This window comes from Hyla sarda, chromosome 4, assembly GCF_029499605.1.
Source record: "Hyla sarda isolate aHylSar1 chromosome 4, aHylSar1.hap1, whole genome shotgun sequence".
Classification (NCBI taxonomy): Eukaryota; Metazoa; Chordata; class Amphibia; order Anura; family Hylidae; genus Hyla; species Hyla sarda.
The window spans coordinates 320,100,380-320,115,700 of NC_079192.1; the positions used below are offsets into that span (position 1 = coordinate 320,100,380).

At 42.0% G+C, this 15,321-nt stretch overlaps 1 protein-coding gene across 5 annotated transcripts in view; it reads right to left on the minus strand.

Annotated features, from left to right (window-relative positions):
* Window positions 1-15,321, minus strand: part of ARHGAP26 (Rho GTPase activating protein 26) — a 412,307-nt gene that overhangs the window by 204,374 nt on the left and 192,612 nt on the right. For all 5 annotated transcript variants that reach the window (XM_056574910.1, XM_056574908.1, XM_056574907.1 and 2 more), the window contains 2 exons: window positions 9,520-9,585; window positions 5,155-5,229 (listed from right to left, as the gene is read on the minus strand). In XM_056574910.1, the coding sequence (XP_056430885.1) occupies window positions 5,155-5,229; window positions 9,520-9,585 (141 nt within the window). The remainder of the gene's footprint in view (window positions 1-5,154; window positions 5,230-9,519; window positions 9,586-15,321) is intronic.

Genomic DNA, 15,321 nt, shown 5'->3' on the forward strand with positions numbered 1-15,321 from the left:
CAGTTTGCGTTGACACTGATGCTCCCTGAGCCTTCAGGACAGCTTGAATATCTTTGAAACTTGTTTGGGGCTTCTTATCCACCATCCGGACTATCCTGCGTGGACACTTTTCAATTTTACCGCTAAGGTTTCACTGTGATATAACTGTTTGACTTGCCATTACCTTGTGGTCATGGTATCAGTGGGTTATTACTGTCATATCTGCTTTTTGTTATTGTATTTGGAGATGGACTTTACCTACTGAACTTGTATGCATCTTGGCCCTTTGCTATCAATTACACCCCCTTGTTTACTTTGTGCCTGCCTAGATAACCCCTGAGGAATCCACCTATGTGGCAGAAAGGTGTCAGGTATACCAGTGTAATATGCACAGTGCAGCAGATTACCACTGAAATCAATGTGACTCTACTGCAGCAGAATTTCCGAGCTAAATATTACTGCAAGATTATGCTCAGAAATTCCTCCGTACTTCTCTTTTCTTTTTTGTTCCACTGCAGATGAAAGAATAGGCAGAATAGGCAGTGTTCAGGGAATAAAGGCTTTATCATCTTTTTCTGCTTTTGGAGTGCTGCAGTCTTTTCATTATCCATACTGTTGTGGGGCTTTTGGGCTGAAATGGACAATGTCAGATCCAAAAAAGTTTTATATGTTGTTACTGATGAAAACTGAAGACCTTTTGTAATATAATAATTGCTTACATTTTTTTTCCATATATTTAATAAATAAAACTGCTCCTGAAAATTGCTAGGGGTCCCTATGCCTACTGGGACACTAACCAGTCCTGCAGCAGCCTCAGGCTTGTCCATGAGTCGTGGACAAGAGATGACTAATGGACAAGGCTGCATGAGCGGACACACCAATCACCTCCCACATCACAAGAAAAGGACACTCCCCCTATCCCTAAGAGTATTTCTAACACTGTGAGCTAATGAGTAGAGGTATTTACAATAAATATAGGTGATAGAGGCATTACAATTAGATGTACATGGTAAGGATTTGGTACTGCGCAACATTTTTTGTGGGATATGACAGGTATGCTAGAAGCCTAAAACCTTGTGTTTCCTTGGAGTTGAGCCTAATAAGCTTTTCCCTGATGGAATTAATCTATTACAACAACATTGGACAAGTTGGCTTTCGAAATTGTCATCTCCAGGTAAGATGATTGGTACATGAAAAAATTCTCATTTTTAAAGTGGGTTAGTTTAAGGAAAAAAGAAAAAAAAAAAAAAAGAATTGACCACAAACACATGGCAAAAAACAAAATGTGAGAAGTAAACCCTAGGCCATAAAGCCTCTAAGAAGTCAGTATGGAAGTAGGTGCAGTGTGGAACAGTATGGAAGAAGGAACAATACCTAATTGGTGTCATCATTGTGTCCTTAAAGGGGTACTCTTAAAGGGGTTTCTGCCTGACCACAATGCTCTCTGCTGACACACCTCTGTCTGTCTCAGGAACTGTCCAGAGCAGGATAGGTTTGCTATGGGGATTTGCTCCTACTCTGGACAGTTCCTGACATGGATAGAGGTGTCAGCAGTGAGCACTGTGGTCAAACAGAAAAGAAATTCAAAAAGAAAAGAACTTGCTGTGGAGCATACAGCAGCTGATAAGTAGTGGAAGAGTTAACATTTTTAAATAGAAGTAATTTACAAATTGGTTTAACTTTTTGGCACCAGTTAATAAAAAAATAATGTTTTCCACTGGCGTACCACTTTAAGTCTTATATAGTTATGCTCCAACTTGTGGAGTTAATAGAGTTTTCACAAAAAGTGCCTGCCTGCTTGAGTACCACAGTGTGTACTTAATATTGTCTGTTTACTGGGAAACAGTCTAAGGCTGGGTTCACACCACGTTTATCACATACGGGGACCGGATCCAGCTGAGAGATGGGAAAACTGGACGCTCCCATGTCCCAGCCAGACCCAGCCTGCATCTCACTGCTTTAAATTAGCCGACCGGAGTCAGATAGTGACTCCGGTCGGCTCATTTTTGCCCCATATCCGGTTTTCTGACCGGACCTAAACTGTGGTATACAAAACAGGATATGTAGCAAAAATTTGCCAACCGGAGTCCCAATCTGACTCCGGTCGGCTCATTCAAATGAATGAGATGCAGGCTGGGTCCGGCTGGGATATGAGAGGTCCCAATTTTCCCATCTCCCAGCCGGATCCAGTCCCCGTATGTGATAAACGTGGTGTGAACTCACCCTAAGAACTGTTATTCTGTTGTTGCAATTCACATTGAGCAGCTACCCCATGTTACTTTTTTTTCCATGGGGCATCTGCTGAAGCTTCCACTGTAGTCAATGGGTGCTTTGGGCCTGGGGATAAATGTCTGATCACGGTGGGTCCAACTTCTAAGACCCCTTCCAGTTGCTCTCACTGGAAGACCCATTTAACTCTTAGTATACAGCACTACAGCCTATGCTGTATAACTGCGACATGATGATACATTTTATGGTTAAGTGATTTATATTTACTTATTTATTTTAATACTACAGTTAACAAACTGGGGTAAGAAGTTTTAGATTACGGTAGTTTCTTATTTACAAGAACAGGCTTAGGTTTCACTCTTTGTGCAATGTCAAGCTAACTGGTCCCTTCACCTATTTAACAAGGTAGTGATTTGTGTTACCACGGTGATCACAGCAGCCAAAGCAACCAGTGAGTTGACAGACTAACATAAAAAGTCAAATAGGAAATGAGCAACACATCTATGGAAAGATGCAGTGTATTAGTAAAACATCAATATTGTTTTGCAAATTAAAACCAGAAAAATATAAATATTATTTTCATCTTAGGCCTCTTTCACACAATGAAATAGTTCTGTTTAGGAACTTCCGTCACAAGTTCCGTCACTATATCGGGGAAAACCTGCCGTTACTGCATGCAGTAATTTTTCCGCCACAATGTCCCAGCACTGTATCACGTCAGTAATGAATTACGGGCATATACGGGTGCAAACGGGCAGTTACAAAACCCCATAGGCTGCAATGCTATTTAGTCACAGCCGTCAGGGGTTTTGTAACGGCAGGTTTTCCCCGATATACTGACGGAACTTGTGAAGGAAGTTCCTAAACGGAACTATTTCATAGTGTGAAAGAGGCCTTAGCTAGTTTTATTTTCTTATTGTAAATTTTTTATTCCATTTTCTGTACCCGATTATGTGGGCACCAATCCGCCTGAGCTGCTTACAGCCTTTTTATGGCAAATAGAGACATGCTTTACAGCAGCCACATGGTCCATAGGAACCTGTAGTCTGGAGCTCATCCATGGAAATTTATACAACTATGTAAAAGAAAAACTCTCTCCATTGCCCAGAGCAACCAATTTTATTTCTAAAAGTGCTGTGAAAAAATATAAGTTGGTTGCAATGGGCAACAATGACAATTTTTGTTTTAGAGGGTTTTCATAAAACTGCCCCATTGACTTCTATGTGAGAATGTTCAAGGCATACCGAGTGCAGGGTGAAAAGGTGAACTGTGGCCATTAAAGTTTACCTTTTCCACCTTCACCACTTGAAGACCATGTTAAAAATAGGTAGTAACTTAATAAATAAAATAAAAAAAATTCCCATCACCACACCACACCACTTCCTTGCTACTGTAGCAGGTGTTTGTTATGTCATTTTAAGAAAACACTACCTGTAATGCTGTGATATTGAACCAGTGGCGATGAAATGGTTTACAGAAAAGGACATGCCCGTAAGGTTAAATTCTTCTTGATCCCGATATGGCTGTTTATAAACATTACCGGCTACAGAGATAGGCTCTTAAGCCTGAAGGCTTTCTGAAGGAATGAGGACCCTGAACTGTAATCCAATTACTGCAGGTAATCACTTCTATAGGAGATATAAACAGCCTTATATTGGACAAAGCCCTTGATCAGATAATCCTGGTTTTGTCATACGTGACGCACTGCCATTCTTTGTATGTGAGATTATCAACCACATATGAACATGAAAACAAACATAAACAGAGGTAGAAAAAATGTTTTCTATAATATTTGTAAACAGAGTTCAGCAGTCAACCTTACAATGTGCCAAACTATTAGATAAACTGTGCATCAATATTTGATTTCAGCACCAGGGAAAGCATAAAATAAGTCAAATTCCTCAAGGACCTCAAGCTGAACCTACATACCGACAGCACCTCCCTGTTAACATGCATGTCCAGCCTAACAAAGCAAACATTTCTCTGGTCTCGGCACCATCATTATTCAGTACGCACAGTTTCCCTGTTTGTTTAATCTGGTTTACTGATGCATCAGTTTTCAATTTTGATTCATTGTTTAAAAGGACTGCCCAACCTTCTGTACAAACATCGAAGAACACATCATTTTCGGAAGACCACAGGAGAAAATTTGACACTTAAATGGTGATCTCACATAACTCATGTGGCCAATGAGTAAATGCTGCTGTCAAGTGCTGCATATAATATATGCCAGGAACTGGAGGACATTGCCCAATAATTCTAACACATATGCAAACATAGGAAAATTCCTAAGCTATGCTTTTTCTGTTTTCCATACAAATTAGGAACTTATGAAATGTTTTTATTTTTATTATTATGGAGACAAATGTTTTCGAATAGAGTGAATCTATGTAAAAATGGAAATAAAATCAATGCATTAAGTTAGTAAAGGGAGAAATCCTTCCTGTACAAAGTCTATTTTCCTAAATTATATTTACAGTCTGTTTCACAGCACATTTTCTCGCTGATTGACAGTGCATTATAGATGAAGGCAAATGCTGTATGCTGAAATTAGCTCTTTTATACAGTAAAAATCTACAAGGGTTTGAGAAACCCCTTTCCATTTATAATGTCCGGTTAAGCAGATAAATCTGATCATCTGTGCGCCATTGTAACCAATGATTATGTTGTTTTCTTGCTGATAAAACATTTGTGTCCACTTCCTTGCAGCAAATTGAATTAATGATTTTTTAAAGGTATCCACAGATGTTCAGCTGGCTGCCTGCCATGGCCTAGAGCTGCTGAGTGCAAAGGAAAAGATCTACAACTTATATCAATCATGAAAGTTTAAAAATAAGTAGAAAAACATTTGGCATGAATCTAAAGTAACAGAATATTATGTCTATTCAGGAACCCACTTACTGGGCTCAAAAAAAGCTAGACATGTCCTTGTTTCATGGCACTTACCCATTAAGACACTCAACAGTTTTTGAACTCTTGAGTTCACGCCAACAATTCGGTAAAGCCCCTGTTCATTAATACCTGTAAAAAAGATGCTATGATTAAAATCTTCAGTAAAAACTAAATCACTATAACAAAAAAAACAAAAACATTCCAGTAAATAGTGCAAAAGGGCATGCAGACGTATGCCATGGTCCATGGGTTTTATAGGGGTTTTATAGTCATAACATACCAATGGCCCATCCTCAGGACAGGATGTCAATATAAGAATGATAGGTCAACAACCTTCGCTGCCCTCACCTTTGATTAGCTGTTTCCCTGAGCTGCCGCTCTGGACTACACAGTTATTGGAGTTAGAAGCAGGCGGTTACCTTCAATGTGTAAAGGCTATTTTAAATTGCGGCAGTTCACCTCTCATTGAAATGAACAGGAGCTGAGATCCAGTAACCCTGCATGGCCACTACACGTCTAAAGCCATCTTATCTCTGCATACCGGACCTGTGGCTTGAGCAAAAAGATACTTGGCGTGGTGCCAGGTTGGGGGATGCAAAGCAGCAGGATCGACACAGAGGAGGAAAAGACAGCACTAGACAGCTTTTGGGGAGAGGGAGTACACAATACAACAACTTTAGGCATAGGACTTCTTGGCTTATAATGCTATTTCCCCAGAATACCCCTTAAAGGGGTACATTTTATGGTAAAGAAAAAAGTGATGTCATTACAAAGTAAAATTGGTGACTTAAAAAACAAGCTCTCATATGGGCCTGTGAATGGAAATATAAAAGAGTTATGATTTTTAGAAGTCGAGGAGGAAAAAAGGAAAATGCTAAAATATAATTGGCCTGGTCCTTAAAGGGGTACGCCGGTGATAGGGGATAAGATGCCTGATCGCGGGGTTCCCGCCCTGTGGTCGCCGGTAATCAGACCCGGAGCTAACATGCTCCAGGGACCGATTTTAACTGGGGTGCTGTGTGCAAGATCACGGGGGTCCCCAGCGGCGGGACCCCCGCAATCAGGCATCTTATCCCCTATCATTTGGATAGGGGACAAGATGTCTAAGTGCCGGAGTACCCCTTTTAGGGTATAGTCACATGCAAAGTATCCTGCGCATATTAGATAAGCAGTATTTGAAGCTGCAAATTTCAGTGTAAACTATATGATTGAGCACAGCTTCAAATCTTGCGCATACCCTGAGGGTATGTCTTTGCTACATATTTTCTGCAGCTGATTTTGCTACCCATTGAAGTTAAAGGGGTAGTCCAGTTAAGTAAAATATAATTTATTTCCCTCATGTAATGATAAATATATCTTCCCAAGCAAGTAATTCTAAGTAATGCAACATTGCAGAGCTTTATAAAGCACTTATCAGTGAAAAATGATCTATCCTGAGTCCACTCTGTCTTGGCTTTCTTCCCCTAACTGCCTCTAGCCCGCACCCTCAGATGGAGATCGCGTGAATTTTATGCTGTCTATGGCAGTGTTTCTAAAGCGCGGTCCTCAAGTACCCCCCTACAGGTCATGTTTTCGGGATTTCCTTAGTTTTTCACAGGTGATATAATTATGGTCAGTGAATCAGGCATCACCATAATTATGTCACCTGTGAAAGACTAAGGAAATCCTGAAAACATAACCTGTTGGGGTGCTTGAAGACCGTGCTTGAGAAACACTGCTCTATGGGGCCTTGCATGTAAGTTCGGTCTGTGTGTCTCATGAAGCAGAGCTGGGTGTGTGTCTCATGAAGCAGAGCTGGGTGTGTGTCTCATGAAGCAGAGCTGGGTGTGTGTCTCATGAAGCAGAGCTGGGTGTGTGTCTCATGAAGCAGAGCTGGGTGTGTGTCATGAAGCAGAGCTGGGTGTGTGTCTCATGAAGCAGAGCTGGGTGTGTGTCTCATGAAGCAGAGCTCGGGGGGGGGGTGTCTCATAAAGCAGAGCTGTATGTGTGCGTCTCATGAAGCAGAGCAGTGTGTGTGTCTCATAAAGCAGAGAAATATGTGTGTCTCATAAAGCAGAGCACTGTGTGTGTGTGTCTCATAAAACTGAGCTGTATGTGTGTGTGTGTGTGTGTGTGTGTGTGTGTGTGTGTGTCTTTCCCTCATGAAGCAGAGCTCTAGTCAGCTATGTTACCTTGAGACCCGGACCATACTACGGAGCCTGCAACTTGCTCTGGGGCCTGGCTTACTGCAGCATCTCTCTGATAAGCCAGGCCTTCTTTGTAACGTGACTCACAACGAGGGTGCCTCCATCTGTTGCAAAAATACAACTCCCAGCATGCCCAGACAGCCTCTGATTGCCTGGGAATACTGGTAGTTTTGCAACAGCTGGAGGCACCTTTTTGAGCATGCTGGGAGTTGTAGTTTTGCAACAGTCAGAGGCACCTATTTTGTGAATCAATATAGTATAATATATATATATATATATATATATATATATATATGCGCACACACATTCTATAATTAATGCGCTGTTTTAGGGTTAATATATCTGCAGTAGGGCAAATTCAAACATTTAGTAAATTATTATATTATTAGTATTGTGAAAGGAACAGGCAGGATAACAGGTTTCTTGCAGATGAAAGCAGGATGGGACGTGTTGGGGCTGGTCAAGGGACTGGGGCAGAAAACGGCAGTTATGAGGAAGTGAGCACAGAGCGTCAGCAAATAATGCTGAGACTTGTAGTTTAAAGACAGCGTGCAGGGAAGGGAACAAGTAGGAGGGCAGAAAGGCGTATTTGAGCCACGTACAGGAGATAAAAAGGTCACAGTAGAATAATACAGTAGATGCAAGGTTAATGTCCTATGCTCATCTAAGGTTTTTTTTTTTTGTTTATTCCATTGATTGGATAACCCCTATAATGGTTAGCAAAATTAGCTACAGAGAATATACAGCAAAAATATGGAGCAGTTCCTGTACCTGTGATCGTGCCCTTATGGTAGGGTCACACTTGACATATTTTGCTGCATATATCCTGCAGCGTATTTTCCTACCCATAAGCCAATGCATAGCAAAATCAGCTGCAGAAAATATACAGAAAAATATTGCCTGTGTAACTATATGATGCGCAGGATTTGAAGCTGCAGATTTGAAGCTGTAGTCAATTAGTCTACATTGAAATCTGCAACTTAAAATCCGGCACATATGCGCAGTATATTGTAAGTGCGAATAAATCCTTAAGGGTGTGTAGGTGTTTTCTGAGCAAATATTCATCATCCAACAGCAGTCTAGTGACCATAATCGATAGACTTCTGGCACAACCTTATCACTTCCAGTAGTAATTTTTTCAAAAGCAAATCCCCCTAAAGTAGTGAATGCTAATCTCAAGAATAATGGCAGCAGTCTATCTCTGAATTCAGAAACAGTTCTGAAAAGGTCAAGTTGTTTTTAACAGACTTAATTGGTTCCTTACATCCCAATTGTGTCTGTCAACTGCAGCAGACTATAAAACTCTTCACTGCCACTATTTATTCCACATCATTGTTAGATTGTCAAAATAGCCAAGTTCTTGCTGCTTCAGCTTTGAAACTGCATAATTAAGAGGGGATGTGGATTGTATCACAAGTTGGCAAAAACATTTTTCATATTACAACATTAATAGTTACAAACAAAAAGCATTTGCACCCAAATCCCAATCAGTTTCTGTCTTCTAGATGATCAGAACATAGAAATACAAAGGCATCGCTTGTGGTTTCCTTTGGTATGTCAAAAGAAATCACACATCCACTGAATAAATATATACATAAATAAATAAATTATTTCTGTATAATATAAGATAGCTGCCCAGTAAAGAATTGACCAGTTCCAATACCAATTTCACAGGATGTGGGTGCATTATGTTATACTATGCTGGGAATTAATGTGAATAATGGGTGGGCCAGGCACAGTTGGAACATGTCTTGTGCAGCAATCCTCATATCTTCTATATAGTTAGAATAAATCTAAAACTAGTCCATGTACTAGATGCACTTCATTAATTGCAAGGACAGTATAATGAGCTGAAAGAGGAGGCAGGGGTGGCCAGCTGGCAGATCCCCGCCTCCTGTGCACAATTCCGTGAAGTGAGCAGCGGAACTTCTGCAGTCTATATCTCTGCAACCAGTGGACGGAATGGGTGTTTGTGGGTGATCAGGCTGACAGTTTTCCTTTAAGTCAACTTCCTTCCAAATGAAAAGTGCAGATGAACCATGGAATAAAACGTAACCAGTATAAGTTTACATGCTATTTTGGATCATTTGCAGTATTTTCCTACTGATGACTAATCTTTATTTGTTTCCTAAACAGGTGAGAGAAAAACAATGTTACAGGCATCTGTGTAGCCTTGATCATTAAGTTGACCTAAGCTTTATGCCATCTGTTGTAAAGTGGCACATGTGCTCACCTCTTGTTTCCACAGCTTGGATACACTTCCGGATGATGCTGAAGCCAATACTGTCCAGCTGGGCAGCTAGTGGGAAAAATATATAAAGTATAAGACTTACACAAACATCAGTCAGAAGCCTTTCTGCAAGTGTTACATAACACTTATTATAGTACATATTTGAACAAAACAAAAACAAAACTATAAAAACACATGCTCAAATAAATGTATGTATTTTAATACATACTTGGGGAGATTTATCAAAACCTGTCCAGAAGAAAAGTTGCTGAGTTGCCCATGGCAACCAATCAGATCGCTTCTTTCATATTTCAGAGCCCTTTTCAAAAAATGAAAGAGGTGATCTGATTGGTTGCTATGGGCAACTCAGCAACTTTTCCTCAGTACAGGTTTTGATAAATCTCCCCCACTGTGTGCACAATTAAAGGAGTAGTCCAGTGGTGAACACAGTGGTGAACAACTTATCCCCTTTCCTAAGGATAGGGGATAAGTTTGAGATCGCAGGGGGTCCGACCGCTGGAGCCCCCTGCGATCTCCTGTACGGAGCCCAACAGCCCGCGGGAAGGGGGCGTTTCGACCTCCGCACGAAGCGGCGGCCGACACGCCCCCTCAATACAACTCTATGGCAGTGCCGAAGCGCTGCCTTCGGCAATCTCCTGCTCTGCCATAGAGATGTATTGAGGGGGCGTGTCAGCCGCCGCTTCGTGCGGAGGTCGACACCCGCTATCTGGCCGGAGAGCCTGGCTCCCGTACAGAGAGTTCGCAGGGGCCCCAGTGGTCGGACCCCGCCTGCGATCTCAAACTTATCCCCTATCCTTAGGATAGGGGATACGTTTTTCACCACTGGACTACCCCTTTAAGCAAGTGAGTATTTTTGACCATATTATCCTTTGTATGCATATTTTCCAACTCCAGCTGTATAAACCTGAATGCATATTCGATCTACGCATTGCAGGTGCTCTATATTTGTGTAATGAGGTAGGGGGTTGTCTAAGGAGATGAATACCCTATATCAAGGTGTGCATAATATTTAGGTAGCTTCTTTTCCTATGTCTAAATGGGCAGAAAAAGATTAAACTGTCTCTGAAAAGTAAAAAATTGTAAAACCGCAGTATTCTTGAAATTGCTAAGATATTGGGGAATGATCACAGAACAAGTTAAGGTTTTATTGCACATAGTGAAAAGAGTCGCAAAAAAAAAAAAAAAATGTTGAGAAAAATAAAAAGATGCAAATTAGCTGCCAAACATTTGAGAAGAATCAAATGAAACAGCAACCAGGAACCAATTAATCTCCTTTTATGTCATATTCCAGAACTAAATCTACCTGAGGTGGCCAGAATTACAAGCGCTTAAATACATGGCCAAGGTACAGAATGTTGACATCTGACCACTGCTGAGCAAGACACATAAACTGAAAGGTTAAGATTGGGGCAGATTAAGGCAGATATTTCACAGGTTTTATGGACTGATGTACTGAGAGTGACTCTTCACAGTTGGATGGGTTCGTGGCTGGATCAGAGCTCCACTTCAATGCATTACTATCAAAGGGGTTGTGGGGTATAGGTATGGGCTGGTAATAAAGGGGGTTCTCTGGTGGAAAACAATTTTTTCAATTCAACTGGTGCCAGAAAGTTAAATAGATTTGTAAATGACTTCTATATAAAAATCTTAACCCTTCCAGTACATATCAGCGGCTGTATGTTCCACCGGAAGTTCTTTTCTTTTTTAATGTATTTTCTGTCTGACCACAGTGCTCTCACTGTCTGACCACAGTGAACTACTCAACTTCATCTTGAACATACAGCAGCTGATAAGTACTGAAAGGATTAAAAATTTTAAATAAGTAATTTACAAATCTGTAACTTTCTAAGCAAAAGTTGATTTGAAAAAAATAAATAGTTTCCTACCAGAGTACACCTTTAACAAAGATGAGCTAGTTGGAACTTCAGGTTGAAGATGGACTCAAAATATGAGAGGGAACATGGGCTTTATAAGGGGGAGTGGTCGCATGGGTTATGCAAGGGGAATAGCTATATTAGGGGGAATGGCTATATGGAATTCATACACCATTTCATATAGCTCATGTTTCACCTCATATAGCCCTACAAGTAGACTGGTGGTTTTCTATTACACAGTGAGACTCGCCAATTGATGCCTGTCTCTCTGTGCTGGCAGCAGGGCGATTTCAGCTGCCGCTTACCAATTTAAAGGGGTACTCCGGCGCTTAGACATCTTATCCCCTATCCAAAGGATAGGGGATAAGATGCCTGATCGCGGGGGTCCCGACGCTGGGGACCCCAGTGATCTTGCACGCCTCACCCAGTTTATAAACAGTCCCCGGAGAGTGTTCGCTCTGGGTCTGATTACTGTCGATCACAGGGCCGGAGTGTTGTGACGTCAAGGCTCCGCCCCGTGTGACAGCTTTCACGCCCCCTCCCATAGGCTTGCATTGAGGGGCGGAGCGTGACATCACACGCCGTCGGCCCTGTGGTCACCGGTAATCGGGGACTGATTATAAACGCTCCGGGGACTGATTATAAACGGGGTGCGGTGTGCAAGATCACGGGGGTCCCCAGCAGCGGGACCCCCGCGATCAGGCATCTTAACCCCTATCCTTTGGATAGGGAATAAGATGTCTAAGCGCCGGAGTACCCCTTTAAACACATGCTTATTTGTTTAAATATCTTATTTGAATACAGAGTAACGGATGAGCGGCACTTTATGATTTTCACCCCCTACAAGTGTGGAAATCCTTTATTTTGCTCACGTTTTTTTTTGCTCCTCACATTCTCAGAACCATAACCTTTTTAATTTTTCCACTGACAAAGTTATATCACGACTTCTTTTTTTGCAGAACAAAGTTGTACTTTACATTTGCACACTTTATTTTATGATTTAATGTATTACGAAGTCAGAAAAAAATATATGCATGGAAATATGGAATTGCCCATATTTGTGGGGCAATAATTTGACCAAACCTGGATAATTTTTGTTTTGTTTTAAGGTAAAAAGAAATAGAAAACCTGAAAAAGAGAAGAAAAAAATAGTTTAAATGCCATGTTCTAACCCCTAAAACTTTTTCATTTTTCCACCTACGGAGCAATGTTGGGGTTTATTTTTGTTGGGGTCTACATTTGTCCCCATTCTTCCCCAGCAACCGATCTGCAGACCCCAGGAATTACCTGCATTTAATGTTTAAATTACGTGATTGCTATTAATCATGGCATTTAACCATTTAAATGACGGACATTGGAGCCAGTTCCAATGTTCATCAATACTGGCAGAAGTCAGCTGCTGATAGCAGCAGGGATCTGCCGATTAGGACACAGGCCCAACAGGAATGGGTTAAGAAGCACGTCGCTCTATATCCTGCTGTTTTCACTTGCTGCACTGCTCCTGGTCTGTACTCCAGCACCATCCTCTTGGTGTCTTATGGACCATACTGCCAACATTAGCTTTGAGATGGTATGTGGGATGCCGGGCCCAGCCGCGAAATGCCCTGCAGAATCTGCTACCTGGACCAGGAGCTGTCAGAGCAGGTAATCGCCGATTTGCAGCCTTCTTGCATTGTGGCCTCCTTCCCTGCTCTCAGCTTTTAAGGATAAGTTATAACTTTTCTAGCCAACAACTAATCAGTGCACGATTAATTGATAACTGAAATTGTCGACAACTATTTCCGTTATTGCTTTTAATCGATAGTGTCGATTAATCGTTGCAGCCCTAGCCTGAATCTTTCTAGATCATCAAGATTATTATGAAGGAAAAAGGTCCATTGCACGCATCAAAGTACTTCTTTGTGTTGCTAGCCAATAAAGGCCTTAAAGATGAAAATAAAAGTAATGGCCCTCTCAAGGTCACCCCCCGTTGGTCCAGCTGAGACACGGGAGAGAGTGTGATAGTGCAAGGGTTAAAGCCACTAGTCCCAGCAAGTCACTAAATTAACCCTTTTTTGTAAGCATGTTCTACTCAGGCTTCCTTCAGAAAGGTGAGCTCATATTTAGAGATCAAAGATCGGAGCTGATTAATTGAACATTTCATCTGAAGTAAAAATGGCTTCACAGTGATTTCTACAAAAATACAGAAACAAATGACATGCAAGTTACAATAAGATACTAAAAGAGTGCAACAAGACAATTAAGGAAACTAAATGGGATAAACACATGAAAGTCCTTATATAGTTCTTGTGAGAGATATTTGGTGAGTTGGTTAAAGGGGTTGTGCGCTGCCCTGATTTTCAGAGCTCCGCTTACAGCGTCCGGAAGTTCATTACTCCAAACGCTGTGTGCAGGCTTTTGTGTTCGCAGCCGCCGGGCGTGACGTCTCGCCCGCCCCCTCAACGAAAGTCTATGGGAAGGGGGCGCGACGTCTGTGAGATGTCACGGGTGAGATGTCACGAGGGGGTGGGCGAGGGGCCGGGCATGACGTCACGCCCGGCGGCCGCGAATACGGAAGCCCGCACACAGCGTTCGGAGTAATGAACTTCTGGACGCTGTGAGCGGAGCTCCGAAAATTAGGGCAGCACACAACCCCTTTAAAAGAGAACACCTCGAGCAGTTTCCAAGATGTCAAGAAGTTTATGACAAGTTTGTAAGGGCTTGTTCACATTAACGTCTGTCCCAGTTCGTTTTGTAATCCGTTCCAGACTTTTGAAAACGGATTGCAAACAGCCTTAACTAGATCTCATTGATGTCAATAAGATTGACAAAAGACGTTGTGTGCAGTTTTTTTTCCCTCAGTAAGAAAAAAAATTAACATTGAAGTTTATGGCAAACAGAAGAGCCTTTAATGTCATCCGTTTGCATCCGTTTCTTCCAAACTGTTTTTGATCTGTTCTCACTTCAGAAGAGGTGTGAGCAACCAGGAAGTAGCCAGACAAAAATAAAAACGGATAATAAAGGATACAAACGGATTAAAAACTGCTCATTAAAATGGCATCCGTTTTGTATCAGTTTGCTAGGCTGGGTTCACACTAACTTTATGTCATACGGTGACCCACTACAGCTGGGAAATGTGTAAAACAGGCACTCTGGCATCCCAGACTGACCCGGCCCCACATCTCATTCATTTGAATGAGCCGACCGGAGTCAGATAGGGACACCGATCGGCTCATTGTTGCCCTGTATCCGGTTTTCTGGCCAGACTAATAACCACAGCATACTACGGTTTTCAGTCCGGTCACAAAACCTGAAACGGGGCAAAAATGAGCTGACCGGAGTCACTATCTGAGATGCAGGGACGGCTGGGATATGGGAGCGACCAGTTTGCACAGTTCCCAGCAGGCTCTGGTACCCATATGACAAACGTAGTGTAAACCCAGCCTTAGTATGGTCTGTTTAGAAGCAATGACTGGAGAATAGCGGGACTGGATAGAACGGCCACGTGAACCTAGCCTAACAAACAAATGGCCTCAACATCTACATTATATGGCTTAACTCAGAGGGACAAAACCTCCCCTCCCGGGTTGGTCAGGTGGGGGCTGGACCGCCATAGTTCTCCAGTCTGAGTCTGAGACCTAGGTGACTGAATCCCTCACAAGTCTCTTCAAGCATGGCTAGTTCAGGTCTCCTTATCTCATCCTTAGTTTCATGGTCTGGTTTTAATGAGTGGGCCAGAGACATATTGTATCCAGTCCTGGCCCACAGTCTGCAGCACACGCTCCTCAATGAGTGCTGGGTGCCGTCCTGGAGATAGTGGGGGCCCCAGTGGTCAGACCTCTCACGATCAGCTATTTAACCTGTTCATTTTTGCAATAGTTCTCCTTTAAATGAGAGATTTACAGTGAAGGAACACAGTACACCTCTATCA